At 32.4% G+C, this 20,675-nt stretch overlaps 4 protein-coding genes and 1 non-coding gene across 5 annotated transcripts; 2 read left to right on the top strand and 3 right to left on the bottom strand.

Annotated features, from left to right (window-relative positions):
- Window positions 1-1,199: 1,199 nt before the first annotated feature.
- On the top strand, window positions 1,200-6,376 carry LOC140974617 (cyclin-U4-1-like). The gene is made up of 3 exons (XM_073438170.1): window positions 1,200-1,281; window positions 4,808-5,105; window positions 5,909-6,376. The coding sequence occupies exons 1-3, from the start codon at window positions 1,200-1,202 to the stop codon at window positions 6,153-6,155; spliced, it is 627 nt and encodes a 208-aa protein (XP_073294271.1). The 3' UTR covers window positions 6,156-6,376.
- A 2,058-nt stretch (window positions 6,377-8,434) lies between these two features.
- On the bottom strand, window positions 8,435-8,920 carry LOC140974618 (uncharacterized). Its single transcript, XM_073438171.1, has one exon. The coding sequence runs from the start codon at window positions 8,918-8,920 to the stop codon at window positions 8,435-8,437; it is 486 nt and encodes a 161-aa protein (XP_073294272.1).
- Window positions 8,921-12,248: 3,328 nt separating this feature from the next.
- On the bottom strand, window positions 12,249-12,320 carry TRNAW-CCA (transfer RNA tryptophan (anticodon CCA)). Its single transcript has one exon. It is a non-coding gene; the product is annotated as a tRNA-Trp (tRNA).
- A 706-nt stretch (window positions 12,321-13,026) lies between these two features.
- On the top strand, window positions 13,027-17,037 carry LOC140972795 (casein kinase II subunit beta-1-like). The gene is made up of 5 exons (XM_073435219.1): window positions 13,027-13,528; window positions 14,532-14,750; window positions 15,731-15,840; window positions 15,937-16,102; window positions 16,482-17,037. The coding sequence occupies exons 1-5, from the start codon at window positions 13,294-13,296 to the stop codon at window positions 16,610-16,612; spliced, it is 861 nt and encodes a 286-aa protein (XP_073291320.1). The 5' UTR covers window positions 13,027-13,293; the 3' UTR covers window positions 16,613-17,037.
- A 1,623-nt stretch (window positions 17,038-18,660) lies between these two features.
- Window positions 18,661-20,606, bottom strand: LOC140972797 (large ribosomal subunit protein eL43). Its single transcript, XM_073435220.1, has 5 exons — window positions 20,409-20,606; window positions 19,799-19,838; window positions 19,169-19,257; window positions 18,995-19,077; window positions 18,661-18,911 (listed from the first exon to the last, which is right to left on the bottom strand). The coding sequence occupies exons 1-5, from the start codon at window positions 20,409-20,411 to the stop codon at window positions 18,848-18,850; spliced, it is 279 nt and encodes a 92-aa protein (XP_073291321.1). The 5' UTR covers window positions 20,412-20,606; the 3' UTR covers window positions 18,661-18,847.
- Window positions 20,607-20,675: the final 69 nt, after the last annotated feature.

The following is a 20,675-nucleotide window of genomic DNA, read 5'->3' on the forward strand; positions in this document are numbered from 1 at the left end:
CTTGTACGAGTTAGAGCGGAGTTTCTCTCGCAAGTTCCTCACGATTTAATCCAAGAAAGAGAAAAGTAAGTGGGTTTTTTTATTTTTATATCATTTCTATTAAATTTGCACACTTATATCTATGTAAGTGGGCTTTTGAATATCTAAAAATTTGGCACATTTATAATTATTTTTAAGCATTTTTTTTATGAATAACGTTTATATAGAATTTACACACTTATAATTCTTTTAAGTGTGTTTTTGATAAATATATTAAATATAAATTCGCACACTTATAAATCTTTTAAGTGGGCTTAGTAATTTTTTTAAAATAAAATAATAATAATTTACGTATGTCTTTTGAAAATGCGATCGACATGATATATTCGTTTCTATTTGTTATGAAAATCCTTGAATAATTTGTTGTTTGATATTAGTTATAATATTTGAAAGCATGTTTGAAACATTTGAAATGCACTGTAATAATTCGAATTAGAAATGGTAAGGAAATTTCCATATTTGATATGTTTTGTTTAGGCCATGATGCGGTGATATACAATAACCTTTCATTTGGCCTCACCCTTAGAAGAGTAACATATAGGGAACTGATCAGTAAACCATGAAAATGAGATGATTTTCAGTGCTATGTTTGCATTTTGTTCGTATTCGATTCAACATGCTTATTATTGAAATTATGGTAATGTATTCGTATATTTATAACCTTGATATTTGTTATGTACGATCGACCCTCATTTACTGAGTATTTACCTAATTATTAACCCTTACATTCTCACCCTAGATAAGAATGAGAAACAAATCGAAGATAAAGAACAAGAATATTATTGGGGATGATGATGAAGCTAATCCAATTCAAGAACAGTCTTGTTATTCTGTCTTTTAGTTATATTATCATGTTTTACGCTTCCGCATTTCATTTTAATCGCATCGTAAGGACGATTATTTATTTATGAAATAGACTGGTTATTTTGATTACTACGAGGCTTGTTGTTTTGCAATTTTGTGATTTTTAAACAATGTCGGTATCGATTAACCCAGGTCTCGGAGTGTGACACGTCATCTTCAAACCGTGGTGGTCGTAGAGGTGAATACATTTCCGATTTTGGTGAACATTTTAGCTACATCCCTGACTTTGATGAAGTCGAACCTGGCCATGAGTAGGAAAAAGCTATGAAACTCCCCAACAAAGATGTAGGGACGGCATGGTTCGCCCATCAAACAACACACTTGAAACGAGCACGACGACAGTCCAATCAAAGCGAAGCATCGTTGTTGAAAAAGAAGGTACAAACAACTCTTTTGTCGTATGTAAAATTTGCAAGACCAAATATTCTTACAAAACGGGTGGTGATTCCGGTGGTACCGACATTTTGAAAAAAAGATTAGTCAAGGTACATAAACTTGGCCTTGATACTCTACATCCATTCGGTAGGAAACCAACCCAACAACAAATTAATCTTTCAAGTGATAAAGCTTTCATAATCACAAAAGAAATTTCTCAAAAATCATTGTTAAATTTGTTACGAAATGTTGCCGACCTTTTATAATAACTTTACAAGAAAATTTTGTTGAATTTACTAATATTATTTTTCACAATATTACTAGGCGCACACTTAAAAAATATTGTTTTGATATGTATAAAGAATATTAAGAAACACAAAAATCTCATCTTTCAAATATTTCTTGTATAATTAGTTTGACAACTGATATTTGAACTAATTTGAAATATGAATCTTATCTTATTGTTACAAGTCATTGGATTAATAAAACTTGGATTATGCAAAAAAGAATTTAAACGCCATATCATTTAGAAGCGTAACATAACACATAGATAATGCGAGTGTCAATAACTTTGCAATTAAATACCTTAAAGATTCATTAAAACAAATTTTACATGACAATTTGTTTCATGTTAGATGTACATGTCATATTATCAATGTATGTGGTAAATGTGCATGTGATGAATATATGTCTACTATAATCGAAAAATTCAAAGTATGTGAAAAATTATTATGTAAAAGAAGACATATGATTGAAAAACGCTAGTCAATCAAATGAGATTAAATTTAAAATATTTCCTTTTCATATAAAAACTACATAAAATTCTTTATATCGTTTGCTTCATATATACTTTGATATGTTTTCAACATTTAGTTTTAGAATGGTTGCTTGGTTTCGTTTTAGAAACTCGTTTCTCTTGTTAAATGTTATAATCTCTTTTCAATTGTTTTTCCAAAAATATAACTCTTAACGACACACATTTTAATGTTTCGTATTTTCTGAACAATATTAACCAAACATCTAAAATTTACTCAAAATCAAATAAACACAACAAACTCTTATAATTGACTTGATCGCACATTAAATATTGTCTCATAACAAAATAATATCAAATACAAAAGATGCTAATAATATCATAGTAGTACTTTAATATCAAATCAACCATTACTATTCACATGTGAGACACAACATGAAACCCGGCAGCGAAGTGAAGCTTCGATCAATAAAGAAGAATGAAAAATATTATTGTTTTCATGTGAAAAACCATTTTCCCTACAAATTCGGGTATGTGACAAAATTGTTTTAGAGCCAAAATGGCCACTAAAAGAAGCACAAAATGTAGGGTGGAGGATAGGTCCACCCAATTATCAGACATGTACCATCTTCCATAACATGTAAACGTGAGATAATTATTAATATTATAAACCTGGTTGGCTATATCTCATTTGTGGCTCGGGTTATTCATTGTGCAGAAGCGATATCGAGTAAACACACGTTTTGAAATCATCCACTATGATCCGCAGCATGGAATGAATTAAGGGATCGGAAAATCCGGTGTTTGGTATTTGTTCTTACAAGTCATTTAGCATCAAACTATATATGAAGCAAGTTATAAGGTCACATGGAAAGATGGTGGGATGAGGATAATCACATGGACAAACACATGCAATTCGGTGTGTATAACTCTTACAAAGAACAAAAATACATGTTTTCTCTCATATAAGGTCAATGCATGTTGGATGTACCGATATATGAGACGAATACACATAAAACAAACTATTTTTTAATTTTTAGATAAAATCAAATTAGTTTGTTGTTTATATTTTATTCTATCTTTCAGACCCTTTTCATTTTTATAGAAATTAAACGGTAAGTAAGTATTATGAATTAGAGAAATAATCCGAGAAAGATTGCGATCTAATTAATCAAGAAATTAATATACAATGACAATATTTAAGACACTAGACAGGAGGAAGGTACCATTGTGCTTTGCCAGCATGTTATTACTCAAGCAAATTGGCATCTGGTTGTAAAGTCAATTTCTCCATCTACATCTCTATTGTTCGACTCTTTTCTGAACTACCCATTATACCCTTTTTATTTGAAAAAGTACCAAAAATAAAAAAATAAAAAAAATCATGCCCATCGTTAATTAGCACACACACTGTACGTATAGTCTGTTTACTTTATGGATGGATATGGTTGGATGTGATAAAATATTGTATTGATTATTAAAATGTTTGACTGGGACCTGGATTAATTTATAAATAATAATATGTTGAATTTGATCGATTAAATTTGAGATAATGTGGTCATTACGAATTTATCTTTTTTAAATAATTAATAAATATAAATTAAAAGATATGAAAGACGAGATCATAATTTCAGATCCGATTATTTGATTGACGTGAGATAAAAAAAATTCAATGTTTTGATTGACCTTATATGATAATCAAGACATGATTTTGTAACCAAACTTGTATTGGGATTGGATTGTTAAAATAATCACATCCCATTGAGTCAACTAAAACAACATTTAATTAATTGAGGGTTTTTAAGTGGGTTGGCAATAGATCTATCTAATCCATGTTTATGCATGAAAATATAACAAAAGATTATTTTACTACATTACATATGATTCATTTAAGAACTCATCTTATCTGTAAAAGATCCATTAATGACCACTATATTTCTATATATAAATAAATATGCGAAGTCAAACATAAACTTCACATATTTACACCATTAATAATGATAATTGGATCAGCAGTGAAGGCAATATCTCTGATGTAGGAATACGAAGTCATGAAATAATGTTATGATTGTAGAGAACCGAACGTGATTGTAGTAGTATAAAATAAAAGATGTGAAATGTGGCAAAATTAACATCTTTAAGGATAATTAAATAAACTACAAGGTTTAAATTTGAAAAGGGCAAATAGAATCTATATCTCTGTTGTCTACAAGATTACAACTCAAAATATCCATTAATCCAGCATAAAATCACATGATCATCTAAGCTAATTATTCCTCAAAAAAAACGATAAGAAAAGAAATAAAGGCATATGATCAAGATCCATATTGCATTTCCTTTTACTTTTATAAAATTCTTCTTATCGATAACTAATTTAATCTTTCCCTCCTTTTCAAGTTATAAGCTCAAATTAAAGAATCATTATTATCAAAATATCAAAGTATCCCACAAAAGCATCGAAGTGTAGGCAAATTAATCATGATTACACTCGTATGCCGTGCGATAAAATAAAATTTGACAAACCATTTTTTTAAAAAAATAATCCTTTCAAATACATTTGAGGATGATTATTTTTTGAAAATTAAATTTGATCGAATTCATTTTCCCAAATTTCCCCCGGACCCTAGTAAATATGCCTCAAATTAAATATCCAAATGTCGTGTTATTTTTTTACGGTTTTTAATATAAAAAATAAAACCATTGTGGCCAAACTTCTAGGATCAAGGACGTTTTAGTAATTTGACATTACCTGCCAAATTAACGACCATCCTACAGTTTGTTGGTATNTCTCTTCTCTCCTGCAACAAGTGGCGGAGTCGAACGATCTCAACCGTACATCCCAACCCCAGAAGATTTCAGTCTTCCATGGCCTCACGAGGCCAACCATCTCAATTCAAAGCTATCTCGAAAGAATATTCAAGTATGCCAATTGTAGCCCTTCTTGCTACATTGTTGCCTACGTCTATCTTGATCGGTTCACTCAGCGGCAACCGACGTTGCAGATCAATTCCTTCAACATTCACAGGCTGCTTATCGCCAGTGTCATGGTGTCTGCAAAGTTCATGGATGACATGTGAGTTCACATTTTACTTATTTGAAGTTATATGTTTTTATTTTTTATGATTTATTTTCAAGAATCTGGTTGCTTCAATCATGAAGTTTTCTTGAGTTGCTATGGTCCAAAAGTTTCGAGGATATATATATATATATATTTTAAAATAAAAAATAAAAAACTTGTTATTATTTCTTCTAGATTTATTTTCAAAAATCTAGCTGGATTTGTGAAGTTTTGTCAAGAAATATCGGGTTGGGATTTGTTTTTTGTGTTGTTGATTTTCGAGTCCGATTCAAAATTATGACTCTGACTAGTTAAGCTTTTGCTTTAACTTATGTGATCTCCACTTTAAATAATGAAATTTTAACAAAGTCAAATTGAAGTTTTAAAATTTAATCAAGGCTAAATTTAGTATATGTTCTTGAATATGACAGCACAACCATATATAAATTTGATTAAATTTTGTCCAGCTTTCACTTAATTAATATTTTATAATTTTTTTTCAAAATTTCAAATTAGTCTTGAAATAACTGTGGCCATTCATGCAATGTGGGCCGGAAAGTGTATTCAAGTTCGCCAAATTTAGCATCACTCATTCATATCACATGGTCATGCCCTATTTTCACATATAATATTGTATAGAAAAGCATGTATTCATTCATTCAAAATTCAAAACATATATCATTTCGAAAATTCCCAAAATTTGACATCTTTTGATCAATGGGATCAAGCACACGTGACGAATCCGCGGATAAACTAAGATGTTAACTCGAAGAAGTTATATATGTATTGTTCTAATATTGGTATAATGATCGGTGCAGGTACTACAACAACGCATACTATGCTAAAGTTGGAGGAATCAGCACAAGAGAAATGAACTTTCTTGAAGTGGATTTCTTGTTTGGACTAGGGTTCCATTTGAATGTGACTCCCTCCACTTTTCACACATATTATTCTTACCTCCAAAAGGAAATGATGCTTCATCCACACATCAATGCAAAATCTTCCAATTTTTTTCTGAGTTTAAACTATGAAGATGAATCATCCCATCAGCAGCTTGCTGTTTAAGCACATTGTAATTTCTTACTTTTTTTCTAGCCAGGGTAGAATTAGGAGTTTTTTTTTTTTTTTTTAAGTTTTTTGGCTGGATGGGCAAATTATTTGGTTATGCATGTGCTGTAATTTTTTTTTTTTTTTTTTAAGTATGATGTTGTGGGGAATATATTTCTATAACTCGGAATTAAGTACTAGTGCGTTGGGACGATGTACATACATTTCTAATTGTTTACAGCCTGGCTGGATTGTTATTTTGATTTTATATAATTGTACCTCTAATTTAATTTCTTTAATTCATTGAAGCCATGAATGGAAACATTATTTCCATATTTCTCCACAAGATTTTAGTATCGAATTAATAAACTTCAAGGGTTTTAATTATATATGTACGTATATACGAGTTATGTTATTTCTGGGACGAACATCTTGTGAAACGTCATATATATAGTATATATAATATATATGGTTGACAACATAAATGTGTTGCATTGTGTTGTGGACATTTTTAGAAGAGAATACAACAATGTTCACGCAACTTGACAGGTGCAAATGATTCTGGGAAGGGAACACTATACATGTGCGATCATGGAACTCTATTCATTTTTTTTTATACATGTGCATGTGCATGTGCATGTGCATGTGCCAACTTGAAAGAGGGACTAAGACAATGGAGAACAAAGGGACCACCCCCACCTTCATCTAATTAAGAACAATTTATTTTTTTTATACTCAAATAGATAATCATTAGTTTAATAGTGAGAAATTTATGTAAACCCTTATAGATGGTGTATTTTTGTTTTTGTTTTTGTTTTTACGAAATGATATTGAGGAATTTGAGGATATTAATTCTCGAAATTTAAGAAAATTTTCCAAATTTTATGGAAAACTTTTGGAAAAAAAATTTGAAATTTGAATTTCATTCCGGTAGCTCAAAAAATCTAAAATTATGATTGAAGTTTTGAAAATAAATATAAAAAAAAATTGAAACAAAAAACAATAATTGTTAATTTTTTTGTGGCTCAAGTTAGGGGCCCGGGTGAGGGATATCATGATGGTCTATTTACATATACATAGGCTAAAAGGTTTTTGTGGCGGCCTAGAAACTATATAATTCTTTTTTTTTTTTTTAATATTACGCTGTTTAACTTGTAATGAATATGTTTTAAAAATTATTTTCAACTTTTGAAAATAAAATATTTTATTAATATTTCTATTAATTCTTTTTTTTTTTTTTGAAAATGCATCTTCATAGTATTTTAATATCTTCCTATCATTTCTCAATGACGAAGCCAGAAATATAGATCTAACTAGATTAGAATTTTAAACTTTAAAATTTTTAATATTTTAAATTAATATATCAAATTAATCCAAATTTTACATATACGATTTTTTTAAAAAAAATTTGAGTCACTCCGGCTTTGCTAATGAATGTGGCTCTGCCACTGTCGTTACTTCAAAAAATATCTTCATATTTGATTATTATTTTCAATTCAAACTTCCCTCACTCTGAAATATAATAATAAAATATTTAATTTTGGGAATAAAATATTATTTAATAGTGATAGATCTTTTGTGAGATCGTTTCACGGATCTTTATCCGTGAGATGAGTCAACTATGTTCATATTTATAATAATAATTAAGTAATATTTTCCGTATTAAAAATACTATTTTCATTTGTAACCTAACTAGGAGATCTGTATCACAAAATTGACTCATAAGACCGTCTCACAAAAATTTTTGCGTTTAATTTAATGCATCACACCCCTTATCGAATATTTTCATATTTGATAAGAACATTATAGTGAACATAAAAAAATGTGGGCATGGAATTAAATATAAAGAGAAATACATACAAAGTTCGGCATGTGGGCCTTCACAAAATGAAAACTAGCTTACGGACCAGGGATTTTTTGCTTACCGATAGTAGATACCGGATTAGTCTGTGATATACCGATAATAGATATATCGATTTTTGTTTTCATAAGATCATCGGTCAAACATCTCACTTGAAAACAAAAATTTGGATTTCATTAGTACTTTTTTTATGTTTTAGTGAAATTATCGTCCAATTATGATCGAACTCGGTGTAGCATAGACTCACTCGATAGATACCCGGAGATTGAGAAAAGGAAAAATGCATGATTTAATCTGAAAGATAAGAAGATGTATACATTTATTTTTGCATAATTATCTTATTACAGAAATGATCATTCGGCTAGGTTGCATGAGCAGCTTATGATTGTTACAAATCATTAATTTATTTATGCATCTATATACACAGATATATATGTCACATACGCTTCGTCTTCCACCATTTATATATTTCCATTAAACCCCTAATCCCAAAGGGCACTGAAGCAGTAGCCAACAGGTACCGAAACCTCACAGATTCATCAGGAGCTATGGCGAAAAGAGCAGAAGCATAAGTCACAAACATGGATAAAATGGAAGTCCACAGCTCAACTTGAAAAGGGAACCTGTAAGTTAAAGAAACCAGGACCAGAATCGAAGTCGAAAAAGCTAATGTGTTGGATATCAAGAAGGTGTAAAACGCTTCTTTTTGGTCCGAATAAATCGCCCTTCCTGCCTTGTGCCCATCCTTGTTGTCCTGCCATACACCCCCCGGCGGATTTACCACTGCCTGAAATGTTACGGCAGTGATCAGTGCTGTAACTATCAGTAAGACGTTACGGGTGTCGCTTGGGTTATCGGTGTTTTCGTTGTAGGAGAACTTTGTCAGGCTGCTACTTCTGATGGATCGAGGGGGAGTAGCCATATTGTGTTCTATAACTTTGTGATGGAAAAACTTTAATTTGATAAAGAGATTGAAACAGGATTTAACTTAGTGTATAAATACTCGGTTTTTGTGAAGGTTTAGATTAAGTGAAGGCGGCAATAAATGGAAGAAATCTGACATCATCCCCGATGACGAGGAAGTTTCTGTTCTCTTTCTTGTGGATTTTAATGAAACCGCATATTTTGTGTTGAAACAAAAATGGAATTCACAAATTTGGATTTGGTCGTCAAAATCTTTTTATTCAGGAAAGTGATTTAATTTGACCAAATTCGAGTATATTTTGCTTAATTATGAAAATAAAAATAGATTGTATAAACGAACGTCGTGAACCCTCCCTCGTCAATGGATGAAATGCGCATGGACTGCCAGATTATAATCGAACATAATAGATCCATTTGATAATTAAGTACCAAAACTCTCGAAAATTAAACAAGACATCATGATTCATTTCGTTCATTCAACTAAACATATAAAATAGCATATTTATATACAGTTTCTCTCGTTTCCGATCCCTAGTTTAGTTCAAGAAAGAGTTCATAATTAACCACTTAAAATTTGAAGTTATTGTTGTTTATAGTACTAATAACATCATATTTTGATTTATATCGGTAAACGATTATCATATTCCATAAATATCGAGGGTGGGATACGTTTGTCTTCATTTGAAATAACGTAACTCTTTGGCTAACTTGTTTTTTTTTTTTTTAAAAAAAAAAAAAAATATTTGGAAAAAAAAAAAAAAAAAAAAAACTATTTGGCTAACTAGCTCGACTTCATTGCCTTTCTGCCCAAATTACTTGTATATCATTTTAGGATTGCATCCGTATTATAATTTCCACACGTTTCTTTGTTTTTGAATATTAATAATGACATTATTTGGAAGTTCTAATAATAATAATAATAATAATAATAATAATAATAATAATATTGTTTCATCTGTATGAGATTTGTCACGATTGTCAATAGAATACCAAATACATGCTTCTTTGAAAAGGTGGCTTAGGCTTATGCATGTGATCCAAATCTACGCTAGGGTTTAATTTGTTTTCGTTTACCGAGTCAGTCTCATCTACTTCTGAAACTTGTTGTAAAACGAAGCCCACGATAAATAAAACTCAAAACCTTTTATGAGATTGTTTTCAAGATCAATTTTGTGATATGAATCTCTTATTAGATCTGATCTATGAAAAAATATTATTTTTTATATCAAAAGTATTAATTTTCACTTTGAATGTGGATTGAGCCGACATATTTCATGGATATAGATTCGTGAGAACATCTCATGAGACATGTACTCATAATAAAATAATTATAAATATATTAAATGTGAACCAATTAATTCACGTGGGGGTTATTTTCAATCTTGTTATACTTGATTGGCAAGGGGTTGATTTAATGGTTTGTTTCTTGGTCGTCTTTCTATTTTTTGTTTTTGTTTTTTTAGAAAGACTTGACTTTGTAGTTGTTTGTATATAAAAAAAAATCAATTAACGAACAAACTTGATTTGTAAGAGAGCACATCTGTTACGGATGTAAACGAGTTGAGTCGGGGTGAGCCGAACAGTATCATGTACGAGCTTAGCTCGTTTAAGATATATATAGGTTGGAGCTTGATTCGAGCTTTTATCGCGAAGCTCGAGATCGGCTTCTTTTTTAATTTACTAAGATCGAATAGCTCGAGTTCGGTTAGTTAATTTGTTTATCATTTTAACGATTCTGGCTCAAGCTTGGCTCGTTAAGCGAGCTCATTAAAAAACTCGTTTTAGAGCTCATCGAGCATTTTTGGCCAAAAGACTGACAAAAATATGAGAATTTAAAGGGGTAGACTTCTCACATCGCCAAACCACGGGAGAGATGCCGACATTTAGCAACCACTTGTAACGCGTTTTAAAGTCGTGAGACCACTGACCAAAGCGGACAGTGGGTTGACTATTGCATTTGGTATAAGAGCGACTCTGAGTGAGTTAGGGAAACCTCAGCGAGGACACTGAATCCCAAAAAATGGTGAAGACTCTTAGGCAAAATCCCACAACGCCAAACCACGAGAAGATGTTGAACATTTAAATGGGCGTGTAGCATGTGACACGTTTTAATGCCGTGAGGTCTCTTGCCAAAGCAGACAATATTACAAGTGGACTGAGCTATAACATTTGATATCAGAGCGACTACACTTGGGTTTTGGAAGATAAAACAAATCTCAGCGAGAATTCTGAGTCTCGAAAAGGGTGAAGTCCCTTAGGCGAACACTTCACCTTGAGCGAGTTGGTAGTGTCTTTACGCCAGTTGGCTGGTAACTATGGCACTATCAGCATTTGTGAGAGAAGTGGAAGATATATGTATCCGGAAAATGGAAAATTTAAAGTGTTTTTACTTGAATTTTAATGGTTTACGAGTTTGGGAAGAATGAAATATCTGAGTTTGCCATTTAAGGGCGCTTTAAGAAATGTGTAGGTGTTCTGTAACCACTGCAAAATTGAGATTACGGACTTGCTAAATATGTGGTTTGTTGCACGCGACAGATTATATGTACAGCTTTTAACCAGGTGGTATTGAAGCTTTGAGCATTCATATGTCTCGATCATGAATATTTATTGTTATTTGCAAATCAGTTACTATTTGTTATGAGATTTAAAATTATTTTATGCGGATTGCAGAGATTATAGAGATGAGTTGATTGGTCGAGAATTTCACCACCAGAGTGTGCAACCTATCTTGCCTGTCTCTACCTTGCAGCGAGTAAAGGTTTCGCGAGAAACGTTTTTATCTGTCTGAGTATCATGTTATAAGAAGTTCTAGAACTATCGGATGGCAATGAATGAAAGGTTTCCAGTTTGGATCTCGGGTGGATTTAAATTGTGGATCAAGAGTAGAGTCTGAAAATCACGATCAAACTTCGCCATCTTCTATTTGAATAGTTTTAGTTTCATGGCTTACTACTCGACAGGTCTTCATTTGTTTTGCCCACTGTTTTGGGAGTTTTTATTCTGATTATGTTGTCAAACATGATTCTTAGTCTTAGGATCATGTAATATGTATTACTAACAATAGATCAGTTTGATTGTAAAGGTGTGTAGCATCCATTAATATTTTTTAGTTCAAAATCGAAACTTGTTGGTATGTTATGAAAGACGACCTCGAGACCTGACGGATTGATCAATCAATCTTGAACAAAAACGAGGTGTTGATAAGCAATAACATTAGACATAAGAAAAACGTAGAGAATGGAAACAAATGCATATTGAGCCTTCTGAAATAATAATGTAAAATGTAAAACCAAAAGCAAAGGACCGATGGGGATTGCAGGGATTGAACCCGACGTGAATCGAACACGCAACCTTCTGATCTGGAGTCAGACGCGCTACCATTGCGCCACGGATCCTGTGGTGGTATAAGCTGCATGTTTTATATATTTGAACACAAACACTTTATTTCTGCTAATCATCTTTCCACACCAATTCCAAATAACTTGTCTGCTAACATTCCTATTATATGATTCGCAATAAAATTATAGAGAAGTAATTTGTCTAAATGATATCATAATAAGATTAGTTATTAAAATTACATATTTTCATTAATAAAATCTAAAATAACTTTAATATATATATTTATATGTATGTATATATCTTATTATTTAATTAAAGTTGAAACTCCTTTACTAACTAGTTTTTAATTGATTTCGTGAAATGTTTATTTAAAATTACAATTATACATTCATTATATCTTTATTAATATACATTTTTAAAATTTTCCTTAAAAAAGTCTTTATTTTAAAATTTTCAATCATATTTGTATCTATATTTTAAAATTTTCATACAGTCTACCACTCTTAATAAAAAAAATTTGAACAAATATTGATTTAAAAATAACAAAAATTATATATTAGTAAACAATATGTACCAAGTGACATTAATATATTAGGAAAAATGAAGTACAATAATAAATGATATCGATTATTTTTAATAAATTATGAAATAATAATTAAGTTATGAAAATAAGGGATGAAATTTAAATAACGATGACATATTAGGGGTGCAATTGCGATTCACGAAAACTTTTAGGAGGAGAATAGAAAGAAAATAAACACAGAAAAATGACCAGCGGCTCCACTCTACCTTCGAGCCGTCCATCAAGGCTCCCACACCACGCCACCATCTCTGCTGAAATGAGAAACCCTAGTTCTCTCCGTCTCGTTCAAACACAAACTGTACAGGTCTAGGGTTTTTGATCTTCCCGCCCTTTCAGTCGCAAAATTCAGTTATTCTCTCAGATATTATACCTCTACCTACAGATATACGTAAAAAACAGATTCCGATGGGAGTTTAGTTGGTTTCTAATTCATTTTTCTGATATAAATGAACATGTATCGAGATCGAGGGGGAGTTGGCTCGTCGAAAGCTGGGGATACGTTGGATCGAAAACGAATCAACGATGCTCTGGACAAGCCTCCGGAGAAGTCTTTTCCTTTCATCTCTAGAAGCAAAGGTAGTGCGGTTACCGTACCTCCTAACTCCGCCGGTAAGAATTTTGACCACCGAGACAACCGCTCCTCCGCCAACATCGACACCACCAAAAAAAAATGCTCCGACGGTAACTTTCGTCTTGGCTGGGACTGAATTTCGTGAACAATTTTGGTGCGGTGGATATTATTTTCTTAATTTTTAAAATTTACTGGAAGTTAGTTCAATGACTGGTTATTGTTTTAATCTTTTTTTTTGGGTTGAAAATATGCTGAATTTATGTGTTGTTTAACATCTTAACCCTGTGTCTGGAAACTGTCGTTGGTGAATGGATGAACCATTTTGCAGTTATTGGTATGATCGTGATTGTATGTATCTCTTGTATGAAGGTTCGATACGTTTTGACAATGTCCTCATGTTGTAGAACGGCATGTCATGCCTTCAACATCATAATTGTACTTAGTAGCGTTAATGGTTGTAAAATTAAGGCTCTCACTCTCAAGAGCTGAATTCTCCCAAATTTAAACCCGAAATATGGAGTTACATTGCTGCTTTGATTTGTGAATTTTGGCACAGTAAAATTATGATATGTACGAGGTTGGTTTATGTTTGTTAGGCCTAGTCCATGCTATGATGGGAAAAAAAGCAATGTCTATTTGAAATACATGACTTTAAATATATAGATCTTACATGTTAATGTAGAACTCGCACATGTTTTGTGTATCCAATTATATCTGCAACACAAAAGTGTTTCTCCTCATGTAATATATTGTAGGCTCGTAACATCCGACAGTATACATGCCATGTATGGAATGTTTTCTCGTGTAGTTTAGAGAAGGCCAATTTGTTATGTATATAATTGATTGATTATGCGTTCAATTTAACCTAATTGTTGGTATGCCGAACACTTTCAAGGAGACAAGCCTTTGCTTCATTTAACCCAATCGCCCTGTACTTGAATCCAAGTTGCGGAATGACTATGCCCTTGTGTCTGCTTTGGTTATTCTTTTCAGCGAGATGTTTTAATATGCACCCGTATGCATTGATATGTTTGTTTTGTTTGTGCCTATAGTACATCCAGAGTTGTAATTGTTAGACAAACCTTAGATTGTGATTCTATGTGAATTTTGCAGAGGAATCTGAAACAGACAGTGAAGAGTCTGATGTTAGTGGTTCTGATGGGGATGATACATCTTGGATTTCATGGTTTTGCAACTTGAGAGGAAATGAGTTCTTTTGTGAAGTTGATGATGACTATATACAAGATGATTTTAATCTCTGTGGATTGAGCAGTCAAGTCCCTTATTACGATTATGCACTTGACCTAATCCTGGATGTCGAATCTTCTCATGGTAATCACTGTAGTTTTTTTGCCGAATGCTGACTTAATATAATATTGCTTGAGTTGATAGTTTGTTTAAGTTGTTTTGTGATAGCCCTTACAACGTCTGTTGTTTTTGTCTTTAAGTGATCAAGTTGTCGTATGCTTTTTATTTTCTTTTTCCAAGATGATAAATAATTGAGAACGACCATTTTTATGCGACCAACGACACAACATTTTGCCACGTACTTTCTACGCCGGACGTGGACAATTATCCTCAATTCAGCTTATTCTACAAGTCCTTGAAGGATTATAATGAACACAGATTTGGTGGACAGTGGTAGTGAGGTAATAATGCCTCTGGGCGAGGATTCCCTTTGTCATAGTATTGTTAGTTATCATCTAGTGTGAGAGCCGAGAGGTGAGTGAGGATAATGTTACCAAAACCATCTTGTTCTCTGTTGAATTGTCACTTATCATCGTTTTCGGCACTTTTTCTATCCAATTATTTATTTTCAAAATGCGAGTCTCGGTGTGGTTTGGCTTTTGATGCGGAAGCTTGGGTAACGTGCAAAGAAAACTATAAAACTTATAGAGATTTTTGTTCCAACTTTCTTATGTAGGTGTACGTATGCCCTCTTCCTAAACACAAGTTTCAGAATTATGTAGTTGCCATAAATCTTTTTTTTTTTTTTGCTGTGGCATACTCATAGCTACATTGCATCGATTTAGTTCTCGTTTACTGCTCACTCTTAAAATGTGAAGAAATGAACTGAAAAATTCTTCAGTATTGTTTGAAAAATTGTCTATCAGAAGAGATGAATACAATTATTTATACAGCAAGCCCAAGTAACTATATAAGTGTTACTTTAAGCGAAGAAAATGTAAAAAAGTAAAACACGTTTATATCCAACTCTATAACCAACACTTGCTTTTTCCCTTTTTGGTCCATTTTTTAGCTGAGTAATTTTTTTTGTTTTCTGATATAACATTCACAATGATTGTATGTAGGCGATATGTTTAACGAGGAACAGAATGAACTGGTTGAATCAGCTGCAGAAATGCTCTATGGACTTGTTCACGTCAGATACATCTTGACAAGCAAGGGAATGGCTGCAATGGTAAACATCATCGGTCAGATTATGGTTTCTTTTATTGGCTAACCCTCTTTATCAGAATTATTCTCACATATGAAACTTGAGCTGAAACTTGAACAGTTAGAAAAGTACAAAAACTATGACTTTGGAAGATGTCCGAGAGTTTATTGCTCCGGACAGCCTTGCCTTCCAGTTGGACAGTCAGACATCCCGCGCTCAAATACTGTGAAGATATACTGTCCCAAATGTGAAGATATTCACTACCCTCGATCCAAGTACCAGGGCAGTATCCTTCCATTTCGCTATTGCATTTGAGGCCTTGACCCTCTGGTTGATTTGCATGCTAAGAACCCTCCCCGCTTACCCACTCACACACAAGTTCATCCAAGTGGCCAGTGTTGCATTATGAATGTTTTTTAACACCAAACCAATGGTCAATCTCACAATCGATACGTATATCACACGCACACACTCCAACTCACGTGCACGCACACACACAAGAATAGTAAAACGAAGTAACATAGATATTGCATGATCTAAAGAATCTTGATTGCATCAATATACATCGGATTTTTCTAAAATAGATTTGAGAATCAACGGAGTAGACCCGTTTGCCAGTATATGTTACACACTTGCTTGACGGATGATTTCCTTTACCGCCAAAGATGTTGATGGAGCCTATTTTGGAACCACATTCCCTAATCTCTTCTTGATGACTTATGGACACCTCAAGCCACAAAATCCTACACAGAGCTATATTCCTAGAGTTTTTGGCTACAAGATTCACATGCCTTGACGCCTTGCTTCCCATCCTTTGCTGCTATCAATCTCTTAATTCTTCTTACAAATGTTCCATACTGGGCTTTGTGGCGTACCAGTGAATTGTGAGCAGGTTGGCTTAGATACACGCAGCAGCCATTGCTATTGATGGACCAATTTGCTTAAATAATAGATAACCCGTGGCCATTCCGTCAGGCGAATTCATCGTTTGATTTCAGTTCTAGTGTCAGTTTTCATTTCTTTTTTTTTCCCCAATCTTAACGTTGTGGGCTGTTTTATTTACTTCAATTTTTCTGGCGCGTGCATATTTATCAGTATTAGTTCGAAAGTGGCCAATCGATATTTTTAGAATTATTACCTCTACCAAATATATTTCTGACTACAAAAATATTTGTCAATGTTTAGTTATTATCGTTAAAATATATCAACAGAGGAACAGGCGTGTAATTTTGCGTTTTGTTTATTTGGTCGGTGGCATGCTGTAAGAAAGTGGAAAATGTGTCTTTTTTAGGATATTTTGAGGAAACTTCATTTTTTAAAAAATGTCTCTTATACATTCGAGTGTTTTGAAATTCACATGATAAGGTCATTTGTTTAAAGAATATATTTGATCGAAGTTATTTTTCTATCTGCCCGTTTTTTTACCTTTTCCAGATTTGATATATGTATATTACACAGCAGCTGCTTGCTTTACGAAAGCAGTTTCATTTACATCAGTTACTCTTGACATAGTAATACTAATATCCTTTATCCGTAAAAAAAAAACCTTAATCTTGTAAACATTTCAGAAAAATAACATCACCATTAACTTAAATAAGAAATTAACTGTTAACCACAGAAATGTGAGTATCGATTTAGTTCATAAACTTTAGTTCAAATTTTTCAATAACCTTACCGCAGCTTTTGATATCCTAATAATTTTATTTATCAATGTAAAATTAAATTTTTTGAAGTTATTAATAATTAATCATTATAATGTGTATTAATCATGATAATTATTTTCTGAGAAAATATTAAGATTATTTTCAAATCAAACTTTGAAGTTACTTTTCTGAATTTGTCTTATAACTTATATAAAGAATCGGTGTCTTAAAATGACCAATTTGGTAATTTTTTATTTGATATCTATCAAGTTCTGATAATTCTCATTTTGTCATTATCAATTATTAAATTAGTATGCGGTATTTAACCCCTATCAATTCTAATAATTATCATTTTGTTCAATTTTATAATATATAAATGTCGATATATACAATCATGTTTTTCATAAAATTACAAAATTATCCATACTCAATGAATTAATTATAAAAATTGATGAAATAAACAAAAAACTTTTAATCATTACAATGCAACAGTGGTGCTAGTTAATCATAATACTTCTTGTAGTTGCGTCATTTATAAAATTAAATAAATACAGTCGATGAATAACACCCGACAGAAGGGGTCGTCTATCGCTTTATCATCAGGGCTCCAAAAATCTCTCCATTATTTCTAACTTACCAGGAGTGGAGGAGTAAAGAGTTTATTAACAAATGAAATTACAGCAATTCTACATTTGAGGTTGTTTTAAAGTTCGTACGCTGCAAACGAACCGAACCGATTCACAAACTTTTCGAGTTGTCACAAAAAAAATTTAATTCATAATTTAAATTATAGAATTCAAGCTGAACCAAAACATGTTCGAACTTTTTTAATTCAAACTTGAGCTCAAATTATTTTGTTCGATACTCTACGAACCGTTCGCAAAATTTAATATTTTATTAATATATAATATAATTATAAAAAAATAAAATTTGAGCCTTTTAATACTTATTTTTTAACAATAATTCTTGAATCATTAGAGTCGAACTCGAGCTTTCATTCGAAACAAAAGTTTTAAAATTTTCGGACTTCGAATCGAACTCGAACAAAACTAATTCGAGCTTTCAAATTTTCATTATATTACCCAACAAGCAAAATGTAACACCAGAATGACCTGAACGGGAATAAAAATAAAAAAGAGTGCGCTATGATATCATAATATCTCTCATTATCATCTGATTTGTCAATCTTTCTAGCCATAAGAGACAGTACACAAGAATTCAGATTGCGTAGGAATGAGTTTTCAGTATTTTCGAGACAAATGCAGTATCACCATACAAATCGTTGTAGCATTCTACCATTCTCATAGCTGTTTGATCTGCATCTAAATTACCTCATTGATACCGATAATTTCAAAATGTGCCAATGACCACGACAAATATCGGAAAATTTAACTCTCAGTTTGCTCCCTAAGCCTTCTGATGGTACTCCTAACAGTCACGGCACTAGCAGTGCTGCAAGGTGGGGAGTAATGAGTTTGGGGAACTAAACGTGAATTTAACAGGTTAACATAAAAAATAACATGACAAATTATTACTTCAAAGTGTAAGCACCGCCAGCTTTCACTTTGCCACAATCCTTGCATCCCCAAATGCCTACTGCCTTCCTCTTCACAGCATACTGTTACAGAAATTTACATTCAGAACATGCATAACCAACCAATATCACCCGGAAAATGAGTCATGCTATAAACTGAATTCTTGGTGCATACCTTCCCGCAGAACTCACAAAAGTACTTGCTGTGTTGACTTACTTCCATCTTCTTAATCTGCTTTCTCAAACTTGCACCATAACGGGTACCTGAAATATTATGAAAGAATAATAAAAACTGATCATTACATTAGAAAATAAAAGGTTTCGAGATTGAACATAAAATAAGGACCCAACATATAGTACGTTAACAAGCTTAAGCAACTGATGGATTCAAATCTCAGATCTACAAGTTCAAGGAGAAGAATGGTTAACGCCATACCACACAAGGATAATGAAGAATTCAGATAAAATTTAACTTATCACTAGTCACTACCTTCCTCAAAAATCAACATGTTATGAACAAGGAGACTGGCCTCCTAATATCATAGACCAAAAAATCAGTAGCCATTCAAGTCAGAAGAAATGAATCTGAGGCAAGAGACTACGACTGGTGGGAGAAGTGCAAATATTATGTCCACTAGTCCAAGGAAAAATACTTTACACAAACACGAATGAGAGAAAAGCAATTGTGAGAGAATTGAACTCATAACCTTGAGCCAAGAGCAACTTCAGACAACACAATTCACACACAACTAGAGACAAAAGACAGAACAAAGACTGAGAAAAGAAGCAATTATAAAAGACCTACCATACTTCCCAACAATTCCAACCTTCTTGGTTCTCTTGGCCTGCACAAAACATAGATTTTATAATCAATACAATAATTGAAACAATTTACAAATAACATAAAGTAATAAGTTAATCAACAAAACTATTACTGAGAACCACGATACTGATATTTAGAATCACAGAATGTAAAGTGGATAGAACAATTTAAGGAAACTGATTCAAATCGAAAAGAAATATGATTCCCAACCATTCAACAATACAATCAAAATAATGGTAAAAACAAAATCAATAGAACAAGTCTAAATCCCAATGTACCAACTCCTATAAAGTATCAACTAAACTTCTGTTCATTATTTTCAACACTTCCATCTACAGATTCTACACAGACGAAAAGCACGACTAACCACCATAGGATCCGATCACAACCAACATGTTTCGATAATCAACAACAATATCATCTAGTACATCAAAATAATGATCAACAGAAAGAAAATAACAACAGCAGCTATATATGCTTGGAAAAAAAAATCGAAACCTTTTTCCTCCACAAATCTTTAACAAATACGAAAATCAAACAGGGCAAGCAGATTATGCGTGATCTTTAAATGCTTGAAGGATAGAGAAGCTACCATTGGAGATGAGTCGGGGAAGCAACGGCGAGGAGAAGCAGCTGCAAAAACCCTAGCTTTGCTAAATGATACATGTAAAATGTTTAAAGCCCATGGGATATTTGGGTTCCCTAAAAGTCGAGCCCAATTTCTGGCCCATTATTTTTCTTTCAGTTGCATTGCCACACACCATATGATAAAAATATTAAAAATTTGCATATAGATTAGCATTTTGAAAAATCCGTCACATTAAATTTTAGACCAATTTTCCTTTCTATATAAATATAA

The sequence above is a fragment of the Primulina huaijiensis genome, chromosome 3 (genome assembly GCF_012295235.1).
Source record: "Primulina huaijiensis isolate GDHJ02 chromosome 3, ASM1229523v2, whole genome shotgun sequence".
NCBI lineage: Eukaryota > Viridiplantae > Streptophyta > Magnoliopsida > Lamiales > Gesneriaceae > Primulina > Primulina huaijiensis.